This window comes from Malus domestica, chromosome 09, assembly GCF_042453785.1.
Source record: "Malus domestica chromosome 09, GDT2T_hap1".
Lineage (NCBI taxonomy): Eukaryota > Viridiplantae > Streptophyta > Magnoliopsida > Rosales > Rosaceae > Malus > Malus domestica.
In genome coordinates this window covers 17,679,382-17,706,953 of record NC_091669.1, presented here as the reverse complement: position 1 = coordinate 17,706,953, position 27,572 = coordinate 17,679,382, and the positions used below count along the sequence as shown (strand labels likewise).

The following is a 27,572-nucleotide window of genomic DNA, read 5'->3' as shown; positions in this document are numbered from 1 at the left end:
TTCAAATTCAATTCATCTTATGCAAACTAGATTGAAATCTGGTGCTATTCAAAGACGAGACTATAGTGCTTACTCTGCTTATGACTCCATTGCTGCTATTGATTATGTTCCTGCTCATAAAGATTTATCCTTCTGTGGTTATACTGTTCTTCTAAGTATTACCGAGTCTTTTGAACCCACATCATACAAAGCTGTTGTTACTTGTGAAAATTGGAGAAATGCCATGGTTGAAGAGTTCACAGCTTTACAGAAACAAGTAACCTGGGAGTTGGTTCCTCCACCTTCAAATCGAAATGTCATAGGCAGCAAGTGGGTTTATAAGGTGAAAAGAGATCAGTTTGGCAAAGTGTCCAGGTATAAAGCTCGGTTAGTGGCTCAAGGGTTCATTCAAGAACCAGGCCTGGATTATGAAGAAACATTTAGTCCTGTTGTGAGACACAGCACAGTTAGAATTGTTTTAGCTCTTGCAGCATCAAACAAATGGTCTTTAAGGCAGCTTGATGTGAAGAATGCATTTCTTCATGGCGATTTACAGGAAGAAGTATTCATGACACAACCACAGGGTTTTCAAGACCCTGAGCATCCAGAGTATGTGTGCAAACTGGTAAGGTCTCTATATGGTATCAAACAGGCTCATCGGGCCTGGAATTCAAAATTTACAACTTATTTGCCAAATTTGGGATTTCAGGTTTCATAATCAGATCCACGTTTATTCATTAAGGTTCATAATCATGATGTGGTTATTCTTTTGCTTTATGTCGATGACATAATAATCACTGGGTCAAGTCTTCCTTTGGTTCAACAAGCTATCACAGATCTAGGCGATGTTTTTGATATGAAGGACATGGGGCCACTTACATTTTTTTTGGGATTGGAGATTACATATCAAAAGAATGGTGATATGTGTATTTCCTAAAAGAAGTATGTCAAAGATCTGTTACAGAAGGCAGGTATGGAGTCTTGTAAACCATGTCCAACTCCTTGCAAACCACATACACAACTTCTTAAAGATGAAGGTGTTCCATTGCCCGATCCTAAGTTGTTTAGAAGTTTGGTGGGAGCCTTGCAGTATTTGACATTTACACGTCCTGATATTGCGTTTGCTGTGAATTATGCATGTCAGTTTATGGCAACACCTACTGATGAACATTTTCAGTTTGTCAAAAGGATACTTCGATACTTGTAAGGAACAATGTCATGTGGTCTCACGTATTCCAGCGCAGAACATATGAGAATCACTGCATTCAGTGATGCAGATTGGGCATCTGACATTAATACAAGGCGATCAACCACTGGATATGTGGTGTTTTTAAGACAAAATCCCATTTTGTGGCAGTCTAAGAAACAAGGCGGTGTTTCCCGTAGCTCAACAGAAGCTGAATACAAAGCGCTTGCCAATACTGCTGCCGATATTGCTTGGGTGAGACTTATATTGAACGATTTGAAGGTCTATCTCCCTGATCCTCCTATCTTATATTGTGATAATATATCCACCTTGGTCTTATGTTCAAATTCAGTATTTCATACTCGGATTAAACACTTGGACACTGACTTCCACTTTGTTCGTGAACGAGTTCAAAAAGGAGATTTGCAGGTTAACTATATTTCTACAGACGCCCAGGTTGCTGATGTGTTGACAAAGGGATTACATGGTCCAACCTTTCTTCATCACTGTTGCAATCTCAAGCTAGGATTCCCCAGTTGAGATTGAGGGGGGGTATTAACCATAAGAATGCCAGGTGGCATAATCTTTGCTATGACATGTGTAATGATCCTATAGTCTTGATTGTTATAGTTAGTTACAAGTATCCTTGGTGGCCAAGTATTCTAGTCACTATATATAGTGAGCTAAGTCATTTTCCAATGTAATAAAAACTGCAATTGCTGTAATAACAAAGTCTTCTTTTCTCTTCTTTGACTTTTCGCATTCCTCCTATCTTTTCATTTTTGTGTGTTAAGAGAGTACACTGTTCACAAAGGCAAAATAGGGGACATCTTCTACTTCATTGGGAAGAAGAGGTTAGTTCGATTGTGATTGCTCTTTTTATTTGGTTAGATTCAAAGTTGGTTGGCTTGCGTCTTAAGTTGTTTCCTTGCACAGGTTGAAGTCACTGGTTTTATTAATGCTGGTGACTGAAATGAACCTGAGTTCATGTTAAAACAATGTCATAATTTTCATTACGGTGAGAACTGAGAACCTTTTTTTTATTTTTTATTTTATCATCTTTACCGTTTTTGAATTTAAGAAATTGAATTACTTTTTTATACTTTTTTTGTGATCATTCCTTGAGAATTTGTTAATTGTTTTAATGTAATGAGGTAGGATTTTTTACTTTCTAAGCTCCATTTCTGATTTTCCATGATTGCTTGATTTCATATTGTCAAATAGTTTATGAATTTTCATATTAAGTGTGTCAATATGCTGTTGTAGTTTAATTAAATGTGATACAAGTTGATAGGTTGATACCTTGGAAACATAATTTTTTTACACAATTTTTAATCCCGCAGCAACGCGCGGGTAGAACTTTCTAGTAGCATCTATTTGTGCAAAAATTGTGTCCGGTCCTATTTGTGTCATGTCACCAATATTAACGAATTTTCTAACAGACTTTGACGGCATATGGTAAAGTGAAAAACAAGTAGAGTTTTAGGAAGTTAAAGTGACACAATTTAAGTTACATGGTGCAAGACTCGTATTGAGTTTCATATGCGTAAATAAGCTATAAGACAATAACAAAATACACACACACATACACATATATAACAAAATAACTTACAAGACATTTAATGTCGGCAGTTGTGACAAAATTTCTGGAATTGATCCTCTTAAGTTGTTGTTTGATAAATCCCTGCAATGAGCCGCTCAACTCATTTGCCGTATTATTGCTGAGATATGTTTTCACACAAAATTACAGATATTTAGATACACTTACAATGTCTGTATCATTGTTAGATTTGACAGAGAAGGAGAAATCTACCCTTCTAATCCACTGGAAGACAAGTTCCTGATTGCAAAGTCCATAACATGAATAAAATTATAAGTACTGAAAATTAATCTGCAATTTGGTGTGAAGATATTTATACTTACAAGGATATAATTCTTGGGGGATCATTTCCATGATAGCTACAGTTTAGACCATCCCATGAGTAAACTTGAGGGTTGCAAGGATCTCCTTGCCAGTTCTTTTCAATATTATAGGTTGACTTGACGTTTGTGATTGCCTCAACTAATATTTTCACAAGCAAACGGAGCATCTTAATAAAACTCACATATTAGGTGAGGCACTAAACCAATAGCAAGGACTTTAAGCTTGTGTAAGGAATCAATATGACTCACCATCGTCTTGGTTGGTATCTGATATTAAGAATTCTTTCACTTCATAAATCTCGTAGGCATTGAGGATGGGTGGAAGGGTAGAGCTTCCAGTCTTAATAATTGAAAAATTATTTTCTACTCCTGGTCCACTCAGGGATTCAGCAGTACAGAATATTGTCGTTGTGGACAAATAATCAGGAGCGAGTGTCCCATAACAAAGCTCTCCGTTAGTAGTTATGTTGAACTGTCTAGACTGATTGGGTTGGAGCTTTTCAACTTCTGCAAAGTGCAAGTGAACATGATGTACTTCAGTCTCATCATAAGGCTCCCAGAAAATATTCAACGAATCATTTGAACTTTTCGGCGTTGCAGCTGTGCCCATCACGACGGATGGTGGTAGATACTCGAATTCTGAATTTGATGGTGGATGAGGTATTTAATTTTGTCCAAGAGCCCTGGTCGTCAAGGTAACTCCAGATTCGATCATGAATATCATCTGGATACCTATAGAAATAAAGGTATTGCATTAATACATGCAAACAATGTTGATGAATGTTATATTGCCTACCTCGAAAACTAGACAGAATATAAATTGCTACTTATAAATGATTCTATAATTATTTAACAGTCATTTTGTGAAAAAAAAAAAAAAGATCCCGCCAGACTGTATATGTGGTTAAATTGGTGACTACCGCCAGAGAAGTGATAAGGACCCTTTTACTGTTTTGTACGAGGCATCGGTTAAAGGCCTGAGATCTATAGAAGATATAAATGGAACCCCGGAGCCTGTCTTCACCAGACAAACATGTACATAGTTTGGCAGAGGGACATGTATGAGCTCGGTATATTTTGCTTCCGACAAATTCCCCAACCAGTTCAATGCATCTCACAAGTTAGGTCCAAGATGTATCTCAAATTGGGGTACTTCATTTTGTCCATCATAATTCCCATAAAAGAAACCTGCTCCGATCAAATACTTAGTTTTACTTGTAACATTTATTTTGTAGCACTTTCGGATTCCTTCAGGGAAGCTTCTAAGAGAGTTGTATGACGGGTAATACTTGTTTTTGTATTCAGGCAACACCAACTTCCGTTCACCAGTGGTTACGAAGTTTTCGTCTGAAATATAGGTAATGCCTGTCGGACTTTCATTATACCTGAAATATTCCCCTAGGCCACAATCTATGCTAATGAAGCCTGGCACAGATATATTACAAATATAAGAGAAGAGTTCTTATTTGTCTTGAAATTGATAAAGATGGTTCATAAAATTGAAAGTCGATCAAGATGATCCTTGAAAATAGATGTCACAGATCAATGGGGTCACAAATTGGCCAACATTTAGACAAAAATTATTGCACTAAATGGTCACAAATTGGCCAAGCTAGCCTTCCTGGGCTCATAACATGCTAGTCTCTATTGGACTTGGACATAGGGTCAGGCTTGTGACACAAAAGCGGGCTAGCTCGGCAATAAAGTGGAGAATGTCTAAATAATGGTATTTCCATTAAAATTTCGTGACAATTGGTTCCTTAACTTATCAAAATATGCAGCTATAGTCATTTTGTCAACTCCGTCAGAACTTCCGTCAAAATGAGTCATGGTGGAAAGACCATTGCTATATGGGTTAAAATTGAGGGACCATTATTCTAATTGGGTTAAAGTTGAGGGACCATTTCTGCAATTGGGTTAAAGTTTAGGGATAATCACTACAATTTTCTCATTTGGTTTTCTATATTTGCACCTCTAATTTAGCCTCGCGTGTGTGATATGTGACTCATTTTGATAGAAATTCTGACAGAGTGAACGAAAATAACCATAGTTGCACGTTTTGAGGAGTTAAGAGACCGATAATCATAGATTTTAGTTAAGGGACCATTACTCTAATTGGATTAAAGTTGAATGACCATTACAACAATTTCCTCTTTTATCAAGATAGGTCTACTTGTACTATGTAGCTGAGGGACTTTCCAATTCCATAGAGATTGAATTCTTCTTAGACATAATCTCAATGGAACTTCCTATTCAGTTTCATTGCCGCTCTGCTTTGCTTGAGCTAGCTTTGTTGCCAAACACTCCTTTAGTCCCACCAATACTTCACTCATGGTAGGCCTTTCGGTGACCTCAACAGATACACATGCCATCGGTGATTGGTCAAGTGATGAAAGTGAAATTTTTTAACTGCACCTGGGAAATTTTGAAGAAAGTATTTGGCTCCAAGTGTTTGGATTTCTATTGCAAACTAATAAATGTAAGAAGCTTCATGGCCTCAGGGGCTCTCTAATGCCAAATTTCATATATCCGTCAAAAAATTTGTTAAGTAAACCGTTAAGCAATGACGTGGTAAATATTAAATCTACATTTGTGAGGATGTGGCTGCCGAATTTGTGTCACCTGATAAAAAAAAAATTCTATGCATTTAAAAAAGGGTGCTACTAACCCCACCCCATTGTCCTATTTTTTCACTCTCCTTTTAATACAATAATAATAACATGTTTAATTTTCTATAAAAAGACTTTTCAACCCCTATCCCGTTTCTCTCTCCTCTTGCTTCTCTCTTCGGTTCATCTCTTCTCGCCTTCTACATCAACTGCTATGGATTCTCCACCGACCACCACCATCTTTCTCTCGTCCCCTATTTATCATTTTAGTACATAAGTTCTCTCTCTTCGTCCCTATTAAACGCCATGCACATGATGACACTTTTTAGGCGTCATAGAATTATTTTTATGGCATTTGACCAACGTCAGGAATCTCTCCCTCTTCAAACCTAGTGTTCCACCCATTTCACCCTTTTCGAATCTGGAATTTTTCTTCGGAGTTCATTCACACATGCCCTCATAAATTCTTGCTATCTTCTGCAAAGGAACTAAAATGTAGAGGAATTGAAAATTTGCACTCTCTCTAATTGAAATTCCTTTATTTGATTCTTTGAATTTGAAATCTTGACTATGGAGGCCATTTTTCTCCAAAATCAATTCAAATAAGCTTGAATTTACCTGATTAGGGTTTGATTACTCTGCATATTATTCTATGCATAGATATTGTCTAATATTGGATTACGATCATGGTGATTGCAAATTTTGGGTTTGCTTTATTAGATTAGGTTCCATCCAATTTTCAAGGCATCTCATTGTAGTGCATTCAGAATTTTTTAAAAATTTTGGGAATTTGGATATTAGAAATTTTTTACAGAAATTTTGTTTTATTAGGTTAAGTTCCATCGATCATCTATTTTCTCCTCTTGGTGGTGAAAACGGAACAATGGAACTGTGGTGAAGGTTATTTTAGGAATCATAGTGAGTGGACAAATAGGATTTCAAAATTTTAAATTTTTATAGTGGGTGAGATTATAACGTAAGTGGAAAAATAAGACAATGAAATGGGTCTATCAACACTCTTAAAAAATAATAATTTAATCAGAATATTAAATACTAAAATAATTAATTAAAGAAAAGTTAAAAAAAAAAAACCTAAAATCCATCTCTTCCCCATCCCCAGCCGCATTCACCCCAAATTCCACCACCCAATTTCTTCTCCTTCCCTTCATCTAAAAGCCATAACCCAAGAAAAACTCACAACCTAATCCGCACCACCCAGATCGCGTCAACCTCCTTGCAGCCCTGCCTATTCTTCTTCTTTCTCCTTTCATCTCTCTTGCTCCCACATCTTCTTCTCCACCTGAGGGGCTTGCTCTCCAGTTCCTATTCGGCGCTGTTTTGGGTCGGAGGAGAATCTGAGCACCGAGACAACGAGCGGAGAATCGGGATTGGAGGCTAAAAAGATCTCTGGCGAGTGTGTGGGATTGTGCCGAAGGACACGCACCTAGAGCGCCTTGGCCCAGACGGCGCATCAGAGAGAACGAGTCAGTCGCCTGGCGAAGGACCGAGTAGGAGAAGCGGTAGGGGGACTCTGATCGGAGCAATCTCTGCTGTTTAAGTAAAAAATCGAAGTAAAAAATAAAGGTTAGATTCGTAGGTTTTGAGGTATTGTCGTTCGTTTTTTCCAATTTGGCTTGCGGATCTAAGATTTCTTGCATTTTCTTACCCATGAAGTTGCGAGAGAGATCCGTTGGAATAAGGGACAAAAATAGAAACATAAAGAGGAGAATTTATGGGCCTTGAGGGGTTGGGAGAGTTGCTGAAAACCAGACAGCAGCACGGGAAAAGATGGTGATTTGGAGGGGAAATGTAGGTTTGTGGATTTTTTTCTTTTAGGTTTTTGTATTTATTTTATTTTATTTTGGCTTTATTAAATAATTAAAATTTTATGTGTAATTTATGTTTTTTATCTACATTCCAAAATTGATTGCCACATCAGTAAAAGAAATACGGGACCTGTAGTTGCTATATCATTATTTAACTATCAACTTAAAGATTTTATTAATGAATGTTAAAATTAAAATAAAATGATAAGTAAATGTATGAATGTATTAAAGATGTTATAAGAAGTTGTAATCGACCTTAAACTTTGGGTAAAATGTAATTTATCTTTTTTTTTTACCACATAATATTTTCTGAATAACCTATCACCATTAAGACTATTAATTCGATTTATCTTATAATAAAACACATGAGACAGTGAAAAGTACATGAAGAATCTTATTTTGAGACAGTCTTTTTATCGTTTCTCCTTCTCATATGTTGAAGTTTTATTACGTTCCTAGTATTAACTTTCATAAACTTCTATGTACTCCATGTTCGAATTTCAAATCATTGGTCAAGGATCTTAACAACCTTCGGGCTGTATATGGATCCGATATTTATAAGTAACTCTAGTAGCTAGCTACTTAATAATGATTGCCTAACTCGTGTGAACTTATTGACATTGTGTTAGGAAGGATAAGGCTTGTTGTCTCCCTAAGTTATTGAACCTTTAATTTTTGTTTCAATATATTCACAACATTACCTTTTCGTAATGGTAATGATAAAGTGGATTTGATATTGTTGTTAAATTAGAAAAATAAACTTCCAGATAAACTCTCTATATACGGATATACCAGTCATTATCTACTTTGAAGTTGACTTCAACTTAATCCTTAATTGCTAGGACCTTCAATGGCAAACAACATAATAGTTGTTTAGATCATATCTTCATTATCTCCTTTCGCACGAAAAGATGAACTTGATGAGATTGGAAATAGTTGCAATCCATACAAAAACTATTGTATCTATTACAAAGAAGAAAATAATGCATCCCAAACTTTCTCTTTGTTTGGTTAGATATTTAGTACTACTGACTAACTGTGGGGTGTAGCATAACAATGGAATTTCTTAGTTCAGTTTCATCCCTCTGGTTTGTTCGAGCGAGTTCTGTTGCCAAGCACTCCTTTAGATCCACCACTACCTGACTCATGCTTAGCCTTTTGATGGCAGTTGGAGACACGCATGCATTCGCTATTTCCACAGCTTTCCAGACTGAGTTAGTGTTGAATTTTCCTTCTAACCTCGGATCAACAAGACTGTAAATGTCTCCTTTTTGAAGCATGAAACTGAACCATTCACTAATGTAACTCCGCTCATGCGTTCTAGAAAAAACAGGTCGACTTGTGATAATCTCCAACAGTACAATGCCGAAGCTATAAACATCACTTTCTTTATTCAATCTGTTTGATGCATAATACCTGCAAGCCAAACCTTATATCTCAAATCATATCATCCAATGTCATAAGTTTTCCAAAATGATTTATAGTTTCTTTCTTCATTCTTCTTGTTGATTATATAATTTAATTAGTTTGTTTGCATATATAATAAGGACACAAAGACGATGCCTCAAATAAATGAAAAGAACTCTTACTCAGGGTCAAGGTACCCGGGGGTGCCAGCGACAGTTGTTGTTATATGCGTTCCATCCTCTGTAGGGAAACTTCTGGATATGCCAAAATCAGAGAGTTTGGCTTCGAATTTTTCATTCAGCAACATGTTCGTTGATTTCACATCCCTGTGGATTATAGGCGGACTGCAGCCATAGTGCAGATAGTCCAGTCCTGTTTTTAAAATCCAGACACAACTTCTCAAAAAGTAGATACCATTTCGTTATCAATAATGATTGGTATTTAAGCTCCTAAAACTCAAAAGTCTCAAAGAGTTGCTAACATACTCTCTAATAAAGTTCAGCCCTACGTACCACTGTATATGGGACGCACCTATATTAGGTGTATCGTTTTTGTGTGCCTAAATAATATGATTGGTTAGTTATACAGACCTTGTGCAGCTTCTATTGCTATTTGAAGTCTATCTCCCCAACTCAAGATATTTGATCTGCTACCTGCGTCCATAAGAAAATATAACTATCTTATTTTATAAAGTCAGGTGATCCAGGAAAATAGAATTATCAAACTAAGGACTACCAAAGAATTATAGTACTAGTTAATTAAGAAATCAATGGCAAATTTAGTACTGAGTAATTTCATTTGCAGCCAAACCTGAAAGATGTTCTCGTAGGTTTCCATTGGCCATGTACTCATAGATCAGCCCTATGTTGGTTTCATCGTTGCAATATCCAACAAGACTCGTCAAATTTCTATGATGAACTCTCATAAGAAGATCAACCTGTAATTTAGTAGGTCAGAAACGCTTCATGTAATTTAATAAGATTAATATTGATCCGAAAAACAGTGGGATTAGTTTATTTAATATGAGAAACATGCCTCTGTGAGAAATTGTTGAAACCCTTGCACTGATGACGGTGAAAGCATCTTGACAGCTACCTGAGTGTCGTCTATGTGGCCGTGATAAACTGTTCCAAAGCCGCCTTTTCCAAGAACCCTCTCGAACCCCTTCGTAATCTGTACTATCTGAGAGTACGTAAACTGTCTCCCTTTTCGTTCAAATGACCCATGCTGAATGGCTACATTTGCATCTGTGCTATTTCCTACAATCAAAACATTTTTCATAAGCATCTTATACAATCAAAACCTTCTGTCTGTGATTATTTATTGCAGAAGAAGATGACATTAACAAATATGGAATCTTACCAAGTTGCCTTTTCCTTTTAGAAGCAGCCCGATACCAGATAGCTGCTGCACTAAGTAAGAGGACTGACAGTGCAACAACTGAAACAATTATCATCGGAACAAAAAAATTATACTTCCTGTTCTTCTTCTTGTTGCAAGAAACATTTCCGGATAGGTTTGGATTTTCGCACAAACTGATATACGAAAAGTAATATTGTATTGTTTAATCAATTATGGTAAAAGATAATATAATTCCCAAATAAAAATTGTAACACATGTTCTTATATCTAAAAATCAAATTTCTGTGGAATGGCTCATCATTTTAAATTTCTAGGAAGGAAGAAGTTTTTTAAAAAAAAAAATGAAAAACTGGTGGATTATATTTTAGTCGGTCTGAGCTTTTTTTTTTTATTTTTTTTCTTCTCCCTTGTATAAAACTTACAGCTGTCCGGGTATTTATTTTTTCCATTTTAATATATAGTTTTTTCTATTTTCTTCAACAAATATTTCTGCTATAGAAAAAGGGTGGCGCACCTCATTGATAGTAAACCATGCTTCCCTCTGTTAATGAGTACCACCGGAATTGAGCCTGTGAGGTTGTTATTCTCCAAATTTCTGCAAAGGTAGATTAAGCAGTACATATATAGTTACCATGCTTTCTAAATGAGGACATATATATAACAAGATATAGGATTAACGAAAAAATTAACTGGGACTTAAATGTAACATTTTCAATAGGTTGGACTCAATGTTGCCATATGTACTTCTAATGGAAAAAATAATTGGGACTTAATGGATGTCACATTTTCAATAGATTGGGTACTTGTTTGGAAAGTTAAAAATGGTTGATACGAATTTGAAATGACACTAAAAGGTTATGAGGTTTTAGGTACTTAATCTTAAAATTTATTTAATCGTATGCTTCATAAAACTCATTATGAGTCTCACTTTGCTCCATATAACTTAAAATATGTTACTTAAAATCCCTTAAAATTAGGGACATGGCACAAATAAGACCCACTTTTTACTTAAATGCATGGCAGTGCCACATAAGTACCATGTGTCGATAAAAATGTTTTTGTTTTACAAAACAAATAACTTTAACATAGAAAATGAATTTTATATTTAAACAAATTTGTATTTAAAGTAGAAAAAAAAAAAAATTGCTCGATGTCGCTGGTCTCTCCGAGTACGACGCCCTTTCACAAAAGGTCATCATTATTTTGAAACACATCCGGGAATTTTACTGGGAAAATGGCCACATTTTCTATTATTGCATTGTTACTAGAACTAGTGAAACTATGGCGAGAGAGTGGAGGTTGGTGGGGTTGTTTGGGAAATTAAAGAAGAGAATAGAGAGAGAGGAAAAGAGGGAAGAGGGAAGAGGGAAGAGGGAAGGGGGGGGGGGGGGCGGCAATGAGGGTTCTGACGGAGGGAGAGAGGGGTATAGGGGATTTATTCTTATTTTAAATGAATTAATCCAACTTGTTTTTTAAATCAATTCTTATTTATTTATTTATTTTTTCAAATAGCATTCATTTGTGCAAAAATTGGGTCCTATTTGTATCATGTCACCAATTTTAACGGATTTTTTAACAGACTTTGACCGCATGTGGCAAAGTGAAAAACAAGTTGAGTTTTAGGAAGTTAAGTGAAACAATTTAAGTTGCATGGTGCAAGGCTCATATTGAGTTTCAAATGCGTAAATAAGCCTATAAGACAATAACAAAATACACACACATATATAACAAAATAACTTACAAGACATTTAACGTCGGCAGTTCTGACAAAATTTCTGGAATTGATCCTCTTAAGTTGTTGTTTGATAAATCCCTGCAATGAGCAGCTCAACTCATTTAACACAACTGGTTATGATGACTGAAATTCTTTCAGTATGATTCGTGTCATTTCTTTTCCGGTATAATTGATCATTTGCCGTAGTATTACTGAGATATGTTTTCACACAAAATTACAGATTATTTAGATACACTTACAATGTCTGTATCATTGTTAGATTTGACAGAGAAGGAGAAATCTCCCCTTCTAATCCACTGGAAGACAAGTTCCTGATTGCAAAGTCCATAACGTCAATAAAATTATTACTGAAAATTAATCAGCAATTTGGTGTGAAGATATTTATACTTACAAGGATATAATTCTTGGGGGATCATTTCCATGATAGCTACAGTTTAGACCCTCCCATGAGTAAACTTGAGGGTTACAAGGATCTCCTTGCCAGTTCTTTTCAATATTATAGGTTGACTTGATGTTTGTGATTGCCTCAACTAATATTTTCACAAGCAAACAGAGGATCTTAATAAAACTCACATATTAGGTGAGGCGCTAAACCAATAGCAAGGAATTTAAGCTTGTGTAAGGAATCAATATGGCTCACCATCGTCTTGGTTGGTATCTGATATTAAGTATTCTTTCACTTTATAAATCTCGTAGGCATTGAGGATGGGTGGAAGGGTAGAGTTTCCAGTCTTAATAATTGACAAATTATTTTGTACTCCTGATCCACTCAAGGATTCAGCGGTACAGAATATTGTCGTTGTGGACAAATAATCAGGAGCAAGTGTCCCATTACACAGCTCTCCGTTTGTAGTAATGTTGAACTGTCTAGACTGGTTGGGTTGGAGCTTTTCAACTTCTGCAAAGTGCAAGTAAACATGATATACTTCAGTGTCAGGCTGCCAGAAAATATTCCACGGATCATTTGAACTATTAGGCTTTGCAGCTGTGCCCATCACGACGGATGGTGGTTGATACTCGAATTCTGAATTGATGGTGGATGAGGTATTTAATTTTGTCCAAGAGCCGGGTTGGTCAAAGTGATTCCAGAATCGATCATGAATATCATATGGATACCTATACAAATAAAGGTATTGCATCAATGCATGCATACAATGTTGATGAATGTTATATTTCCTACCTAGAAAACCACACAGAATATAAATTGCTACTTATAAATGATTCTACAACTATTTAACACCAAGTCATTTCGTGAAAAAAAAAAAAGGATCCTGCCAGACTCTATATGTGGTTAAATTGAGGACAATAATAACATGTAAACCACTTACCTATATCCCCAAAGGTCAGCTGTTAGACCAGTGTCATGCCGCCAGAGAAGTGATAAGGACCCTTTTACTGTTTTGTACGAGGCATCGGTTAAAGGCCTGAGATCTATAACTGATATAAATGGAACCCCGGAGCCTGTCTTCACCAGACAAACATGTACATAGTTTCGCAGTGGGACATGTATGAGCTCGAGCTCGATATTATAATCTGTTTCCGACTTCACTGTATCCCACAAGTTAGGTCCAAGATGTATCTCAAATTCGGGTACTTCATGTTGTTCATCATAATTCCCATAAAAGAAATCTGCTCTGATCAAATACTTGGTTTTACTTGTAACATTTATTTTGTAGCAGTTTCGGATTCCTTCAGGGAAGCTTCTAAGAGAGTCGTATGACTGGGAATACTTGTTTCTGTATTCAGGCAACACAAGCTTCCGTTCACCAGTGGCTACGAAGTTTTCATCTGAAATATAGGTAATGCCTGACGGATTGTCATTATACATGGAATCTTCACGGAGGCCACAATCTATGCTAATGAAGCCTGGCACAGATATATTACAAATATAAGAAAATAGTTCTTAATTGTTTATTAACTTTTCGGATTTTTATCATAAATGGTCATGAAATTGAAAATCGATAAATATAATCCTTGAAAATAGGTGTCACAAATCAATCTGATCATTCTATCACAATTCCGTAAAAAATTCTGTTATATGCTGATGTGGCACATAACTGGATCCCACAAGTCAATTAAATATTGCCATGTGAATTGAAAATATTTAAATAATAAAAAACAATTTAAAAAAAAAAAAAAAGAACAGTACTGTTCATCTTCTACTTCCCGACCATAAATTTCTAAATTTTGTGGGGTTAATCAAGGGGTAGATCTCATGGATCTTTGTCATACGCTTTTCATGGCCAATGGAAGCGCATGGGACCAGATTTGTGGCCAATACACAAACTAAAACCAAGAACTCAAAAAGATTCAATCTTGGGAAAAATGGTCGACGAAGCCAACAGAGAGCTGCGTTCCTGGAGATTCAAGGCCGCATGATTGAGCTCACTGCGAAATTGAAGCATGTACAGACGCACATGCAGAACAAGGAAGGAGAAAAGAAGCGTGCTTTTCTAATCATTAAGGAGCTGCGAGCTTCATCTGATAATTCAAATACTTACAAATCTATTGGGAGAACGTTTGTGTTAGAGCAGATCGATGGTTGAGAAGAGGGACGGGGTCAGAGACCACTTTGATGCGTGAGTCAATTTCAAGAATCATTTGTGATAAAAACCTTTAACTTTATTATAATACTGTACATACCTGATTGATCTTGGGCATGAACTAGGAGCAAAAGATTGAGAGCAAAACCACCAAGCTGCGCTGCAAAGAGGAAGAGTTGCTTCATTGTCCGTGACATCTTTGGGACACAAGACACCGAATATTGGTTCCGTAGCATCTCATTTTATATAAAAGCAAGGCAGCACAACACGCGGATTGGTTCCAAAGTCTATCATCATTCTCCTTTCGATACGCTAAATGTTATTAGTGATCTGAATGTGACGTGTGGTTGATTAGAAAATGTGATAGGCTCTGTATCCAATTAAAACTATCCAGAAATGCGTTGTTGAATTTGGGAGGGTTGATTTTTCTACCCAAGTTTATGGGTTGGGAGGGTTGATTTTTCTACCCAAGTTTATGGGTTGGAATAGAGAATACTTTGATGCAAATTGCGACCGCCGTTGTATGGTTGACAATCTAGATTTACAATACTACTAAACCCCGCGAATTAATTAGTTTCAAGACATTGTTCGTGGATTAGATGAAGATTTGTGGATGGTTCTATAAATTTTCTAAGCTATAACACAAGTAAAATATATGACTACTGACGTGGTATATAAAGTCTGGTGCTAATATTATTTACCTCTGACTTATTTGTTAGTTGTGATTACAATTGTACGAAGAAAAAAAAAAGAACCAAGTAAAAGACTATCCAAAAATGCAAAGTAAATGAAATGATAATCTCAGAGAATGAACAAAGCATCATCATTCTTGGACAAACATATTAATGGAATGTATTGATATCAATCAATTTGTTCCTGTGTTTTAGATAAGTGTGTTCATTTGTTAAGCATTCATATGGGAGTAGCCTTGGAACATGTTAGTTACTCATGCAAAGGAGGCACCTACCAAAACTCGAAGGAATGGCGATATGCATGTTATTTATGTTAAAAAAAAATTGTGCATTGCACGAGCGCTATTTTTACTGACCCCCTAATAATATTTCCTAGATCTGCCACTGGCAAGGGCGGAGCTATAGTGGGCTTAGGAGGGGCCGATGCCCCCACTGAGATTTTTTTAAATTTTAAAAATTGTATGCATTCCAATGCCCCCACTGATCAAACTGATCAGCAGAGCTGGGTCATATTTTTTTTTTCTTTTTAAATCTAGGCCAAAACGACATTGTTTTGGTCTTGGTAAAAAAAATTAAAAAAAAAAGTAAACGAAACGGCGTCGTTCCGTATATGTTTTTTGTCCCCCCCCCACGACATATATATATATATATATATATATTTAGGTAAATTTTTTAATTCCTAAATCTATAATCCCTAACCCTAATTAATTATTTAAGACGATTTTTTGTTTAATTAGTATAGAATCATATGGTAATGCACTAATATGATTATTGGTTATTGATTATTGATGAATGAAATTATTGTTTAGGGTAAAAATTATGAAATTGTGATTAGTTGAATTATGAAATTATGAATTCATATATGATATATGAAAATATGTAATTATTGCAGATTGGAACATCATGGAGAAGTTTTTAAAAAAAAATTAGCGTCTCCATCCTCAGTTATTAAGAAAAATAATGATACTTGGGGACAAGATAGTACAAAATTTATTTTATCAAATCTTCCATCAGATCCTGGTAAGCAAATTCGAATTTTGGATTACAATCCTAATATTCGAGATCAAGTATGAAGAGCGTATGTGCTAGCTAGTCCTCAACAACTTAAAACCCATAATTTTCCTTACAAGAAATATGGAAACACGCAAAGACTATTCAACCCTGCTTGGTTTGATAATTTTCCTACTTGGTTGGAATATAGTGTAGAAAAAAGATGATGCCTTTTGTTTGTGTTGCTACCTTTTTAAAACCAAACATTGGAGAACAAACATGTGGTGATTTCTTTGTTGGCGAAGGATTTTCTAACTGGAAGAAGAAATAAAGACTTCTAACTCATATTGGAGGCGTCAATAGTGCACACAATCAAGCATGGAGTAATTTTGAAGCTTTAAGGAGTCAAAAGCAACATATCCAATCTTTTTTCTCTAAAACTCATGATGAAGCTCGAATTCAATATAGAGCTCGATTGAATGCATCAATCAATTGTTGTCGATTTCTTTTGAGACAAAGGCTTGCATTTTGTGGTGATGATGAATCTGAACATTCAAGCAACCATGGAAACTTTCTTGAGCTTCTACAATTTCTTGCTGACCACAATGAGGATGAGAAAGCCGTTACTTCGAAAAATGCTGCGGAGAATCACAATTTGACATCACCAGATATTCAAAAAGACATTGTAAATGCTTGTGCAACTGAGACCATCAAGGCTATTATTAAAGACATTGGCACTTTGTTGTTCTCTATTTTGATTGATGAATCTTGCGATGTATCAACGAAGGAACAAATGGCTATTGTATTGCGTTATGTGAACAATAATGGGCATGTCGTTGAGCGTTTTATTGGCATTGAGCATGTTACTAGTACCGCTGCTCTCTTACTCAAGGAAACCATTGATGAGGTATTTTCTAGGCATAAATTGAGCATGTCTAGGTTGCGTCGGTAAGGTTACGATGGGGCCAGCAATATGCAAGGTGAGTTCAATGGTCTTAAAGCTCTTATTATGAAAGAAAGTGGTCGTGCCTATTATATTCATTGCTTTGCACATCAACTTCAATTATTAGCTCTTGTAGTTGTGGCAAAGAAGAACATCCAAATTGAGTCTTTTTAGGATATTTACTATTTTGGTAAATGTTGTTGGAGCTTCATCGAAGCGTTGTAATCTTCGAGAGAGAAGCAATTTATTGCAGTTATTGAAGCACTAAACAGTGGTGAGTTTACAAGTGGGAAAGGCAAAAATCAAGAAACTACTTTGAAACGTGCTGGAGAAACACATTGGGGTTCACACTTTAGTGCTTTAGTAAGTATAATGACTATGTTCTCATCCATACTTGATGTACTTGAAGTAATAGCAGATGATGGAATAAGCTCTCAACAAAGATGTGAAGTGAATAATTTATTGGATTCCATGCAATCATTTGATTTTGTGTTTAATCTACACTTGATGAAAGATATACTAGGAATAACCAATGAATTGTCACAAGGATTGCAAAAGAAGGATCAGGATATTGTAAATGCCATGAAGTTGGTTGGAGTTTGTAAGCAAGGGTTGGAGATAATGAGGAAAAGTGGTTGGAATTCTTTACGTAGTGAAGTCTCTACATTTTGTCTTAAACATGATATTGATGTGCCTAATATGGATGATATGTTTCTCGAAGGTGAGGGCAACGAAAAGCACAAGCATTCACAAATATGCATCATTATTGTGTTGGGATATATGTTGTTTTGGATTGGCAGCTTCAAGAACAAAATAATCATTTCAATAAGACCAACACTGAGTTACTTCTTTGTTTGGCATGTTTATGTCCAGCCGACTCCTTCTCTGCTTTTGATAGCCAAAAGTTATTGCTTCTTGCCCAGTTTTATCCTAAGGACTTCTCTATGAATGAGCTGGTGATACTTAAGATTCAACTTGAGACTTACATTATGGATATGCGGTCTAGCATTGAGTTTTCAGGTTTAAAAGAGATTGGAGATCTTGCAAAAAAAAAAAAAAAAACAATGGTTCAATGCAAAAAACACAAGGTGTATTCGTTGGTTTCCTTGCTTGTGATCAAGTTTGGTGGAACCAAGAGGAGTACAGCAAGGCTTAGCACCATCCATATTAGTTTTACGTAGAAGATCCAGTAAATATTTGGTTTGGTGAAGAAAGAGACCTTCAGCAGATCGATGAACCTCTAATCCCAGAAAATAGTGCAAGGGACCAAGATCTTTAACTGGAAAAATAGTACTGAGCTTGTGAATGAACTGATTACACGCAGAAGAACTAGGGCCGGTGACTAAGATGTCATCAACGTAAACAAGAACAATAACCGGAGATGGACCGTTAAGAACAAATAATGAAGCATCAGAAGAAGATTGCACAAATCCAAATTGAAGGAGAGCTTGAAAAAGTTTGTCAAACCAAGCACGGGGAGCCTGTTTGAGGCCATACAGAGATTTGCGCAATTGACAGACATGGTGAGGCTTGCTAGGATCAATGAAGCCAGGGGGTTGCTGCATGTACACAGATTCCTTTAAATCCCCATGAAGAAAAGCGTTACTGATATCCAATTGGTTCAAAAACCAATTAAATTGCACGGCAAGTGATAGAAGGACACGAATGGTGACTGGTTTAGCCACAGGGCTAAAGGTCTCTTGAAAATCAATGCCTTCTTGTTGGTGAAACCCCTTGGCAACCAAGCGGGCTTTAAATATTTCAACAGTACCATCAGACTTCTTCTTTACCTGAAAGACCCATTTGCAACCGACAACATTGTGAGTAGGAGAAGGAGGTACTAATGTCCAAGTGCCTGTAGATTGCAAGGCATTAAATTCATCTTGCATAGCAGAGCGCCAATGAAGGTGTTTAGATGCTTGGAGATAAGTAGTGGGGACAACATCAATATCCAATGGAAGGGGATGCTTGGTAGCAGCATAAACTTTAGGCTTGTAGATTCCAGCTTTGGAACGAGTCACCATGGGATGAATGTTACTGGGAGGTACTTGAGATGAGGAAGAACTGGACGAGGCAGGATGCGAGACTGCACCAATAAGATCAGAAGAAGGATGAGGTAGGGATGCTTCAATAATGGATCCTGAAGATGGAGAGGTGGATGAGAGTCTCGAAACTGGAACAGAGAAATGTAAATCCATAGAAGAGGAAGTAGAGTCTTGGAGTGCAGCAGCTGGTGGAGAGATTGTGTGAAATGGATAAGCAGTTTCATCAAACTGCACATGGCGAGAGATATATATACGTCCAGTTTGAGGATCAAGACACCGGTAGCCTTTGTGTTGTAAACTGTACCCCATAAAAATGCAACTTTTGCTTTTAGGTCCAACTTGGAATGAACATAAGGCTTAAGCCATGGGAAACAACGACAGCCAAATACCTTCAATCGGGAGTAATCAGGAGGTTTTTGAAAGAGTATTTCCTAAGGAGATTGAGATAGTCCAGAAATTGGCAACTGATTGATAAGATACACAGCTGTGGAGAATGCTTCCACCCAATGAAGATGAGGAACATTAGATGCAACAAGTAAAGTACGAGCAGTCTCCACAATATGGCGATGCTTCCTTTCGGCACAACCATTCTGTTCAGGGGTATGAGGACAACTTAATTGGTGGACAATACCATGAGAACGAAGAAAGGACTGAAATAAAGTACTAGTAAATTCACCCCCAGAATCTGAGCGGACAATTTTGATTTTATTATAAAGTAAGGTCTCTACATACTGCTTGAATACAACAAAAGTAGAATAGGCATCAGACTTGGCCTTTAAAGGAAACAACCAACTATAACGACTATAGTCATTAACTAACAACATGTAATACTTGAAACCACTAGGTGAGATAACACTGGTAGGACCCCAAAGATCACAATGAAGCAGTTGAAGACTGTGACTGGTAGTAGAACTTGCAGATCCAAATGGAAGTTTATGGTTCTTAGCTAGAGCACAATCTGAACAGAAGAAATCCACAGTGGTTTTGTCGAGTACAGCAAGATTATTTCTGGATAGAACCCTTCGAAACAGTGAAGAAGATGGATGACCCAGTCTGCGATGCCAAATCTTCAGAGGAGCTTTGACACTAAGGAAAGCTGATGGTGAAGGAAGGACAATGGTATTGAAACCGTGGAGGGGATAAAACCCATCTTCAACTCTGCCCCGCAAAAGCGTTTTCCCCGAAGCACGATCCTTTATAGTAGATCCATCAGGGTCAAGAGTTATAGAACAATCATTGTCTTTGAGAAATTGATAAGCAGACAGTAAATTGTGCTTCATATGTGGAACATGTAGTACATTACTCAACGTGAAGGCAGTATGAGGAGTATGTAAATATGAAGAACCAACATTTTTAATGCACAAACCTTTACCATCTCCGACGTAGACCTTGTCTTCACCAGTGTAGGGAGATGAGACATAAAGATTGGCAATATCATTAGTAATATGTGATGTAGCTCCAGAGTCCAGTAGCCAAGAGGGAGAGGGTTTGGAAGAATAATGAGCACATAAAGCAGCAAGTTTGGCTGGTGGTACTCTGCCAAAGATGTCAGGATTCATCCTGTCAAAGCAGTCAATAGCTTCGTGGCTAGTGGAACCACAAATTCGACATTGAGTCTTGGTGCCAGAAGAGGAGGAAAAGCTGGAATAATTAGACTTAGAGACGTGAGGATAATTCTGAGAACCACGAAGATTGCCATTAAAAGAGCCACGATTGGTATTGTGATTGCGATTGCCTCTGTTGAAGGTGCAATTCTGTCTCCCACGATTAGAGTTGTAACGGAAAGAAGTTTGGAATGGTGGAGGATATGCAGGCGTAGGCAATAAAAGAGCCTGAGACTGAGCAGAAAATACCTGAAATGGCTCAGGAACAGAAGAAGAACCAGTGTGTTTGCGACGAGCTATGGATAACTCTTTAGTAAGTAGCAGGCCATGTAATTCATCAAGAGAGGTAGAAGACAATCGAAGCATTATTGAGTCAATGAAAGACTCGAATTCATCAGGTAGGCCATGAAGTGTCGCTGCAATTAGGTCGCGATCAGAGATAGGAGCACCAGCGGCAGTGAGAGAATCAGAAATTTCCTTGATTTGTTGAAGATACTCAGAGATCGATTGATGACCTTTCTGAATAGAGTGCAGACGAGAGCGAAGTTGATGAACATGAGCATCAGAGACACCTCCAAAACGTTGTTCAAGTTTCTGCCAAAGCTCTCGAGATGTAGACACTCTAACCGTGAAAGGAATGAGATCTTCAGAGAGTGTCGAATTCAACCAGATCAACAGATTTTGATCTTTCTCAAACCACTGCTCAAACTCTGGATTCATAGAACGATCAGGGAGAAGAGGAGTCGGACATGGCTCAGTACCATCAATGAGACCAAGAAGCTTGTAGCGACACAGAATAGGAGCAAACAATGCACGCCATGGGAGATAGTTGGTGCGCTTGAGCTTGATAGGAACCATACTACCGATGTTCTAAATCGTAAGAGACATATACGAATTTGGGGGATTAGGGTTTGGTAATTGCGGTGACGCCATCGGAGAAGAAGATTCAGAGGTGGATGCCAGGATGAAAAGTGACAGAAATTACAGATCGAAGACAGAGATCGATCAAGAATTTGGAAGAAATCGATCAAGAAATCGGAAGAAATCGGTCAAGACGAAGAGCGGAAGAAGATCAAGGTGGTGGGTGAGGGAGAGCCGTAAGGCGGTTGGCAACTTGATACCATATAGAAACAGAAAGTATCTCTGTAAAAAATGATTCACATTCCTTAATAATTACAAAGTACAATTGAGTATATATAGGTAGAAACCTGATGCATTAATACTTTTAATACCCTTAGCTCCTACAACTAATTACAGAAAAACCACAACTAAAGTGTAACAGTTTTGGCTAACTAACAGCTTGCTGATCTCTTTCAGTATCTGCCTTAATACTTGAAACCCTATTTGGATTCTTAACCCTATTCTTTGTTAAGAGATTGCCCTCCTGATGTAATTTCGATTTGGGTCCATTTCCGATTCAATTCAATACCTGTTTGATCATTGGGTTCCATATTATATAATCTATGTTTGAAATTTAGATTTTGAGGCAACTAATATTAATATTGTCCATGATATACTTAACTGGTGGATTTTGAATAGAATATATTTTTGAAAAATTAATTGGGGCTTAACAGATGTGACTTTTTTAATAGGTTAGGCATTTGCTTGGAATATTTAGAAAGGTTGAGACCAATTTGAAATGAAAATAAAAGATTGGGGAGTTTTAGGTACTTAATCCAAAAAGCTATATATAGATATCATTTTCTCTATATCTAGATCCTCTACTAGATTTTTTGTCTAGCAAACAACACAAGGCTTTTAATCCTAGCCTTTCACAGTGATCTAATGTCTAGGAAATGCTTAAAGAAATTTTAAATATTTGCCAAACACGTGGAAGCGACTCCCAAATAAGCGTTGAGAACTAAAATTACTTACTCAGGGGCAAGATGCCAAGGAGTTGCAGCAACGCGTCGATATATGAGTACCGTCCTCCGTAGGCAAATTTCTGAACATTCGGAAATCAGATATTTTGGCTTGGAAACTTTCATTGAGCAAGATGTTTGATGATTTCACATCCCTGTGGATTATAGGTGGCTTACAACCATAGTGCAGATACTCCAATCTTGCATTTATAAATTAAAACATCACTTGCCAAAGATAATTGAGAAGCACATAGAGACGATCGAGACGCTAGCTAATTAAAAGCAGATCATGAAGATCATTTAGTTGTAGACCTTGTGCAGCTTCTATTGCTCAAAAGTTCACAAGAAACGAAGTTAAGACGTCACATATCTAAAAAAAAGAAAACGGTACATATTTTGATTTACTCCGAAGTGCATGGTCCTTGTATTCAAGGGGAACAAGTCATTTCCAATGCCTAGTTAGGGGCTTTTGTGGGACCATGATTTTTCAAGACCGGAGTAAGACGGATCTTAGTATGCCTGCCTCAGAAGTCTGGTCATGGACTCAACAGCCTCCATAGTTGAGCTGACTAAAAGGATCAGCAATGCCACTATCATCCTGCTTAGGAATCAGTGGGCGAGGTCCGTTGACTTCGCTGAGATAGACTATTCTTGTTCCACAAGATTCAGGAACCTAAGAGGATGCAATATCTACTTCCTAGATATCCGCATGGGTTTTCCAGGTTTAATACGGATTCTACTATCCTAAAAGGTCATCTCCTTGACTGGTATAAATGGACCCTTCTAGGTTTAATCTCTGGTAACACAATCACTACTCACTTATTCTCTTGCCTACTGCTTGAGTCTTAAGATTACTTACTAACTTGACCGTCGGAAAGCCTTGAACTAGCACACCTTACCTCTCTTGGGCTTACTCATGGTTGTGTGTTCTTTTATAGGTTATCAGATCTCGAAGTATATACAAACAACAGTTGGATCATGCAAACTAGTTTCGTTGAATGCGTTAATCATCAAAGGAATTTAACTTGCCAACCCTACCATTTAGTTTGCCTGATGGATATGCTACTTACTGTTGGAAAGTTGACCCTTGTAATTAGCTTAGTTACCTGTTTGGGTCCTTGTAATCAGGATGTAATTATGATAGATATTATTTGGTGTTTCTTTCCTTGTAAATCAATCTTGTACAATATATATTTCCCTTCTTGGTGAGAAGAATAACATCAGAAAATTAAACCCCAAAACAAGCCCTAATTAGCATGGTATCAGAGTAGAGATCCTAGGATTTCTGTTCTGCCCGTTCCCTCAAGCAAACTCGGCCCTCCCATGGAGAACCTACCACCACTCTACGGTGGAAACAATTTCATCCTAACCGATCCTACCACTATACCAAACACTACAACCTTAAACACTACTACCCTAGTTTTCTACTAAAATCCAGATTTTACGTTCTGATAATGGTGGTGAATATGTTAATAATAATTTTACACATTATTTAACTAATCACGGAATCCTCCACGAGACTACTTGTCCTCAGACTCCTCAACAGAATGGGGTGGCTAAGCGCAAAAATCACCATATACTAGAAATGGCTTGATCGCTATTGATTGGGGTGCATGTTCCCCACTCCTCTTGGGATGTTTCTCTTCAGACTGCCACTTACCTTATCAACCGCATGTCATCCAAAGTATTGAATTTTCTTACACCTTTGCAAGTTCTTGCAACATTTGTGCCTCTATTATCTGTTTTGGTGCTCCCACTGTGAGTTTTTGGATGTGTTGCCTTTGTTCATCTACATAAAAATCAACAAACAAAACTTGATCCATGTGCTATCCATTGCGTTTTCATGGGGTATGGACTACATCAGAAAGGGTACTGTTGCTACCACCCTCATTCACGTTGGATGTATACTACCATGTATGTTACTTTTTCCGAGTCTGAGATGTATTACTCTTCGACTTCTTCCAACCATCCTCTTCAGGGGAAGACACTGCATGACGAGAAGGTTTGGACCATGATTGCTATCACTGATCTTCCACTGCCACTATTAGCCGACCCAGTAGCCGAGCTCGCAGTGGCTGTGATGCCAGCCCAGCCAACAAAAGCAGCATTGCTATCCATAGAACCAACGACAGGCACGGCAGTGCCGTCCTCACCCACGGCAACAGTGCTGCCACTTGTCGATCTTGAGACTTCTACTGATACTACTCCCCCTCGTCTCAAAATATAGTACCACCAGATGATCATACTCCAGAGAATATTCATGAGGGAAGATCTACTATCCCTATTGATGTATCCAATGTTTCGAATTACCAGTTACCTTTTAGGCACAATCAGGGAAAGCCACCCAATCAATATTCACCAGAAACAACGAAAGGCTCTAAGTATCCCATTGCCAACTATGTGTCATCACATAAATTATCAGAACCCGGCAAAGCTTTTGTACAACAAATATCTAATGATAGCACACCAAGTTCATTGAAGAAGGCACTATTTGATGATTGATGGACCAAGGCAATAGAGGAAGAAATGGATGCACCTCAAAAAAATCAAACATGGAATTTAGTTCCGCTACCCTGAGGAAAGAAGGTAGTGGGATGTCGATGGGTGTACACCATCAAGTGCAAAGCTGATGGGTTGATTGAACGATACAAAGCATGATTGGTGGCCAATGGATACACTCAGACGTATGGTGTTGATTATACATAAACATTTGCTCCGGTAGCAAAGATTAATATGGTAAGAGTGTTACTTTCGTTGGCGGCTAACTTGGATTGGCCATTACAACAATTTGAGGTGAAAACTGCTTTCTTACATGGTAATCTTAAAGAAGAAGTGTATATGGATATTCCACTTGGTTATGCATCGGTTTCACAACCCAGAATGGTGTGTAAGTTGAATAAGGCATTGTATGGATTGAAACAATCATCTCCGGCATGGTTTGGTAGGTTCCGGACGGCTATGAGGAAGCATGGGTTCAGGCAGAGCAATTTTGATCATACACTTTTCTTGAAATGTCGAATGGGTAAATTGACGACACTTATTATTCATGTGGATAATATGATTGTTACGGGTGATGATAAAGAGGAAATCTCAAGGGTGAAAGATTACTTAGCAACTGAGTTCAAGATGAAAGATCTTGGTGGATTGAAATATTTCTTAGGTACAGAAGTAGCTCGATCTAAACAGGGTATATTTCTATCTCAAAGAAAATATGTTATTGACTTGTTAGCTGAAACCGGAATGCTTGATTGTAAATCGGTTGACACCCCTATAGTCCCAAATCACCATCTTGCCATGCACCCTGATCTAGTTCCCACTCATCGAGATCGTTATCAAAGGTTAGTTGGGAGGTCAATTTATTTATCTCATACCAGGCCTGATATTGCATATGTAGTAAGTGTTGTTAGTCAATTTATGCATTTCCCGAGTGATACGCATATGGGTGCGGTTGAACGCATTCTACGATACCTAAAGTCCTCCTCGGGTAGAGGCATCATGTTTTCCAAGAATGGTCATTGCTGGATAGAAGGTTATACTGATGCTGATTGGGAAGGGAATATTACTGATTGACGGTCCACATCGGGTTACTTTACATATGTGGGGGGTAAATTTAGTGACTTGGCGAAGTAAGAAACAGAAAGTGGTTGCTTTATCAAGTGCACAGGTAGAATATAGGGGTATGGCAAAAGGAGTATGTGAATTATTATGGCTTCAGAGGTTACTCGCAGAACTCGGGTGTCCTTCAATGTCAGCTTCGAATTTGTTTTGTGATAATAAAGCAGCGATTGATATCTCACACAACCCAATCCAGCATGATCGTACGAAACATGTGGAAGTTGACATACACTTCATTAAGGAAAAATTGGTTGGAAATATTATTCAATTCCCATTCGTAAAGTTAGAGGATCAATTAACGGACATCTTAACTAAAGTTGTTGCTAGTCAAGCGTTCTACAAATATCTCGTCAAGTTGGGAATGAACGACATTTATGCACCAACTTGAGGAGGTGTGTTAGAGAGTTGACCTTTGTAATTAGCTTAGTTACCTGTTTGGGTCCTTGTAATCATGATGTAATTAGGATAGATATTATTTGGTGTTTCTTTCCTTGTAAATCAATCTTGTACAATATATATTTCCCTCCTTGGTGAGAAGAATAACATCAGAAAATTAAACCCCAAAACAAACCCTAATTAGCACTTACGCGATGATACGAAATCCTAAACCCCAAAACCTAATTAAACCCTTGCGCGATGAATCCTTTTATGATTCATCGGGGAAGATTTCACACACTACATGCCATTTTTTCCCTTGGGGCCAAATGTTTGCCCGACAAAAGCTCTCTTGCCCGACCAACTCTCTCTGTCACGCAAAGTCTCTGACAAAACCTAAACATTGACCAGTTTTGCATAACCAATTAAAAATTTTGTCGGGTAAAATTCAACTACTCGACGAATTTTGGTTTGTAGGGAAAATAGTAATTTTTTCTAACTTGACGAGGTTTTAACGAGGTACCTACATCGGAATGGTCATACTCTTGTTTACATTCAGGGTAAGAGTTAGGTTGACCAGTAGAAACATTTGGAGGTGAAGACTTGAAAGACCGTGGGTTTAGGGGAGTACTGAAACAAAGGGGAAGAGTTAGGTTGACAATTAAAAACATTTGTATTTGAAGACTTGAAAGACCGTGGGTTTAGGGGAGTACTGAAACAAAGGGCAAGAGTTAGGTTGACAGGTAAAAACATTTGTATTGGAAGTCTTTCTGTACTGAAACAAAGGGCAAGAGTTAGGTTGACAAGTAAAAACATTTGTACTTGAAGACTTGAAAGACCGTGGGTTTAGGGGAGTACTGAAACAAGGGGCAAGAGT

The 27,572-nt window shown here is 37.4% G+C and overlaps 1 protein-coding gene and 3 long non-coding RNA genes across 4 annotated transcripts; 1 reads left to right on the top strand and 3 right to left on the bottom strand.

Annotated features, from left to right (window-relative positions):
* Window positions 1-2,745: 2,745 nt before the first annotated feature.
* Window positions 2,746-3,217, bottom strand: LOC139187982 (uncharacterized). Its single transcript, XR_011571036.1, has 3 exons — window positions 3,089-3,217; window positions 2,934-3,005; window positions 2,746-2,849 (listed from the first exon to the last, which is right to left on the bottom strand). It is a non-coding gene; the product is annotated as an uncharacterized lncRNA (long non-coding RNA).
* A 3,469-nt stretch (window positions 3,218-6,686) lies between these two features.
* On the bottom strand, window positions 6,687-7,499 carry LOC139187984 (uncharacterized). Its single transcript, XR_011571039.1, has 2 exons — window positions 7,364-7,499; window positions 6,687-7,247 (listed from the first exon to the last, which is right to left on the bottom strand). It is a non-coding gene; the product is annotated as an uncharacterized lncRNA (long non-coding RNA).
* LOC139187983 (uncharacterized) lies at window positions 7,140-7,593 on the top strand. Its single transcript, XR_011571038.1, has 2 exons — window positions 7,140-7,281; window positions 7,372-7,593. It is a non-coding gene; the product is annotated as an uncharacterized lncRNA (long non-coding RNA).
* Window positions 7,594-8,392: 799 nt separating this feature from the next.
* On the bottom strand, window positions 8,393-14,860 carry LOC103421829 (LRR receptor-like serine/threonine-protein kinase IOS1). Its single transcript, XM_070804719.1, has 13 exons — window positions 14,670-14,860; window positions 13,355-13,892; window positions 12,667-13,142; window positions 12,418-12,556; window positions 12,266-12,337; window positions 12,033-12,104; window positions 10,806-10,886; window positions 10,293-10,465; window positions 9,966-10,189; window positions 9,741-9,867; window positions 9,521-9,583; window positions 9,113-9,302; window positions 8,393-8,939 (listed from the first exon to the last, which is right to left on the bottom strand). Exons 1-13 carry the CDS (start codon window positions 14,803-14,805, stop codon window positions 8,549-8,551), a joined length of 2,682 nt encoding a protein of 893 aa, XP_070660820.1. The 5' UTR covers window positions 14,806-14,860; the 3' UTR covers window positions 8,393-8,548.
* Window positions 14,861-27,572: the final 12,712 nt, after the last annotated feature.

What these genes read in the sequence shown, in the direction of transcription:
- LOC103421829 (XM_070804719.1), bottom strand. Translation starts at nt 14,805, where the DNA reads ATGCTACGGAACCAATATTCGGTGTCTTGTGTCCCAAAGATGTCACGG. An exon ending in CCCCCAAGAATTATATCCTT is followed by an intron (nt 12,338 to 12,417) that starts GTAAGTATAAAT and finishes CTTTGCAATCAG; the next exon opens with GAACTTGTCTTCCAGTGGAT. An exon ending in CTGCCGACGTTAAATGTCTT is followed by an intron (nt 10,887 to 12,032) that starts GTAAGTTATTTT and finishes CTACCTTTGCAG; the next exon opens with AAATTTGGAGAATAACAACC.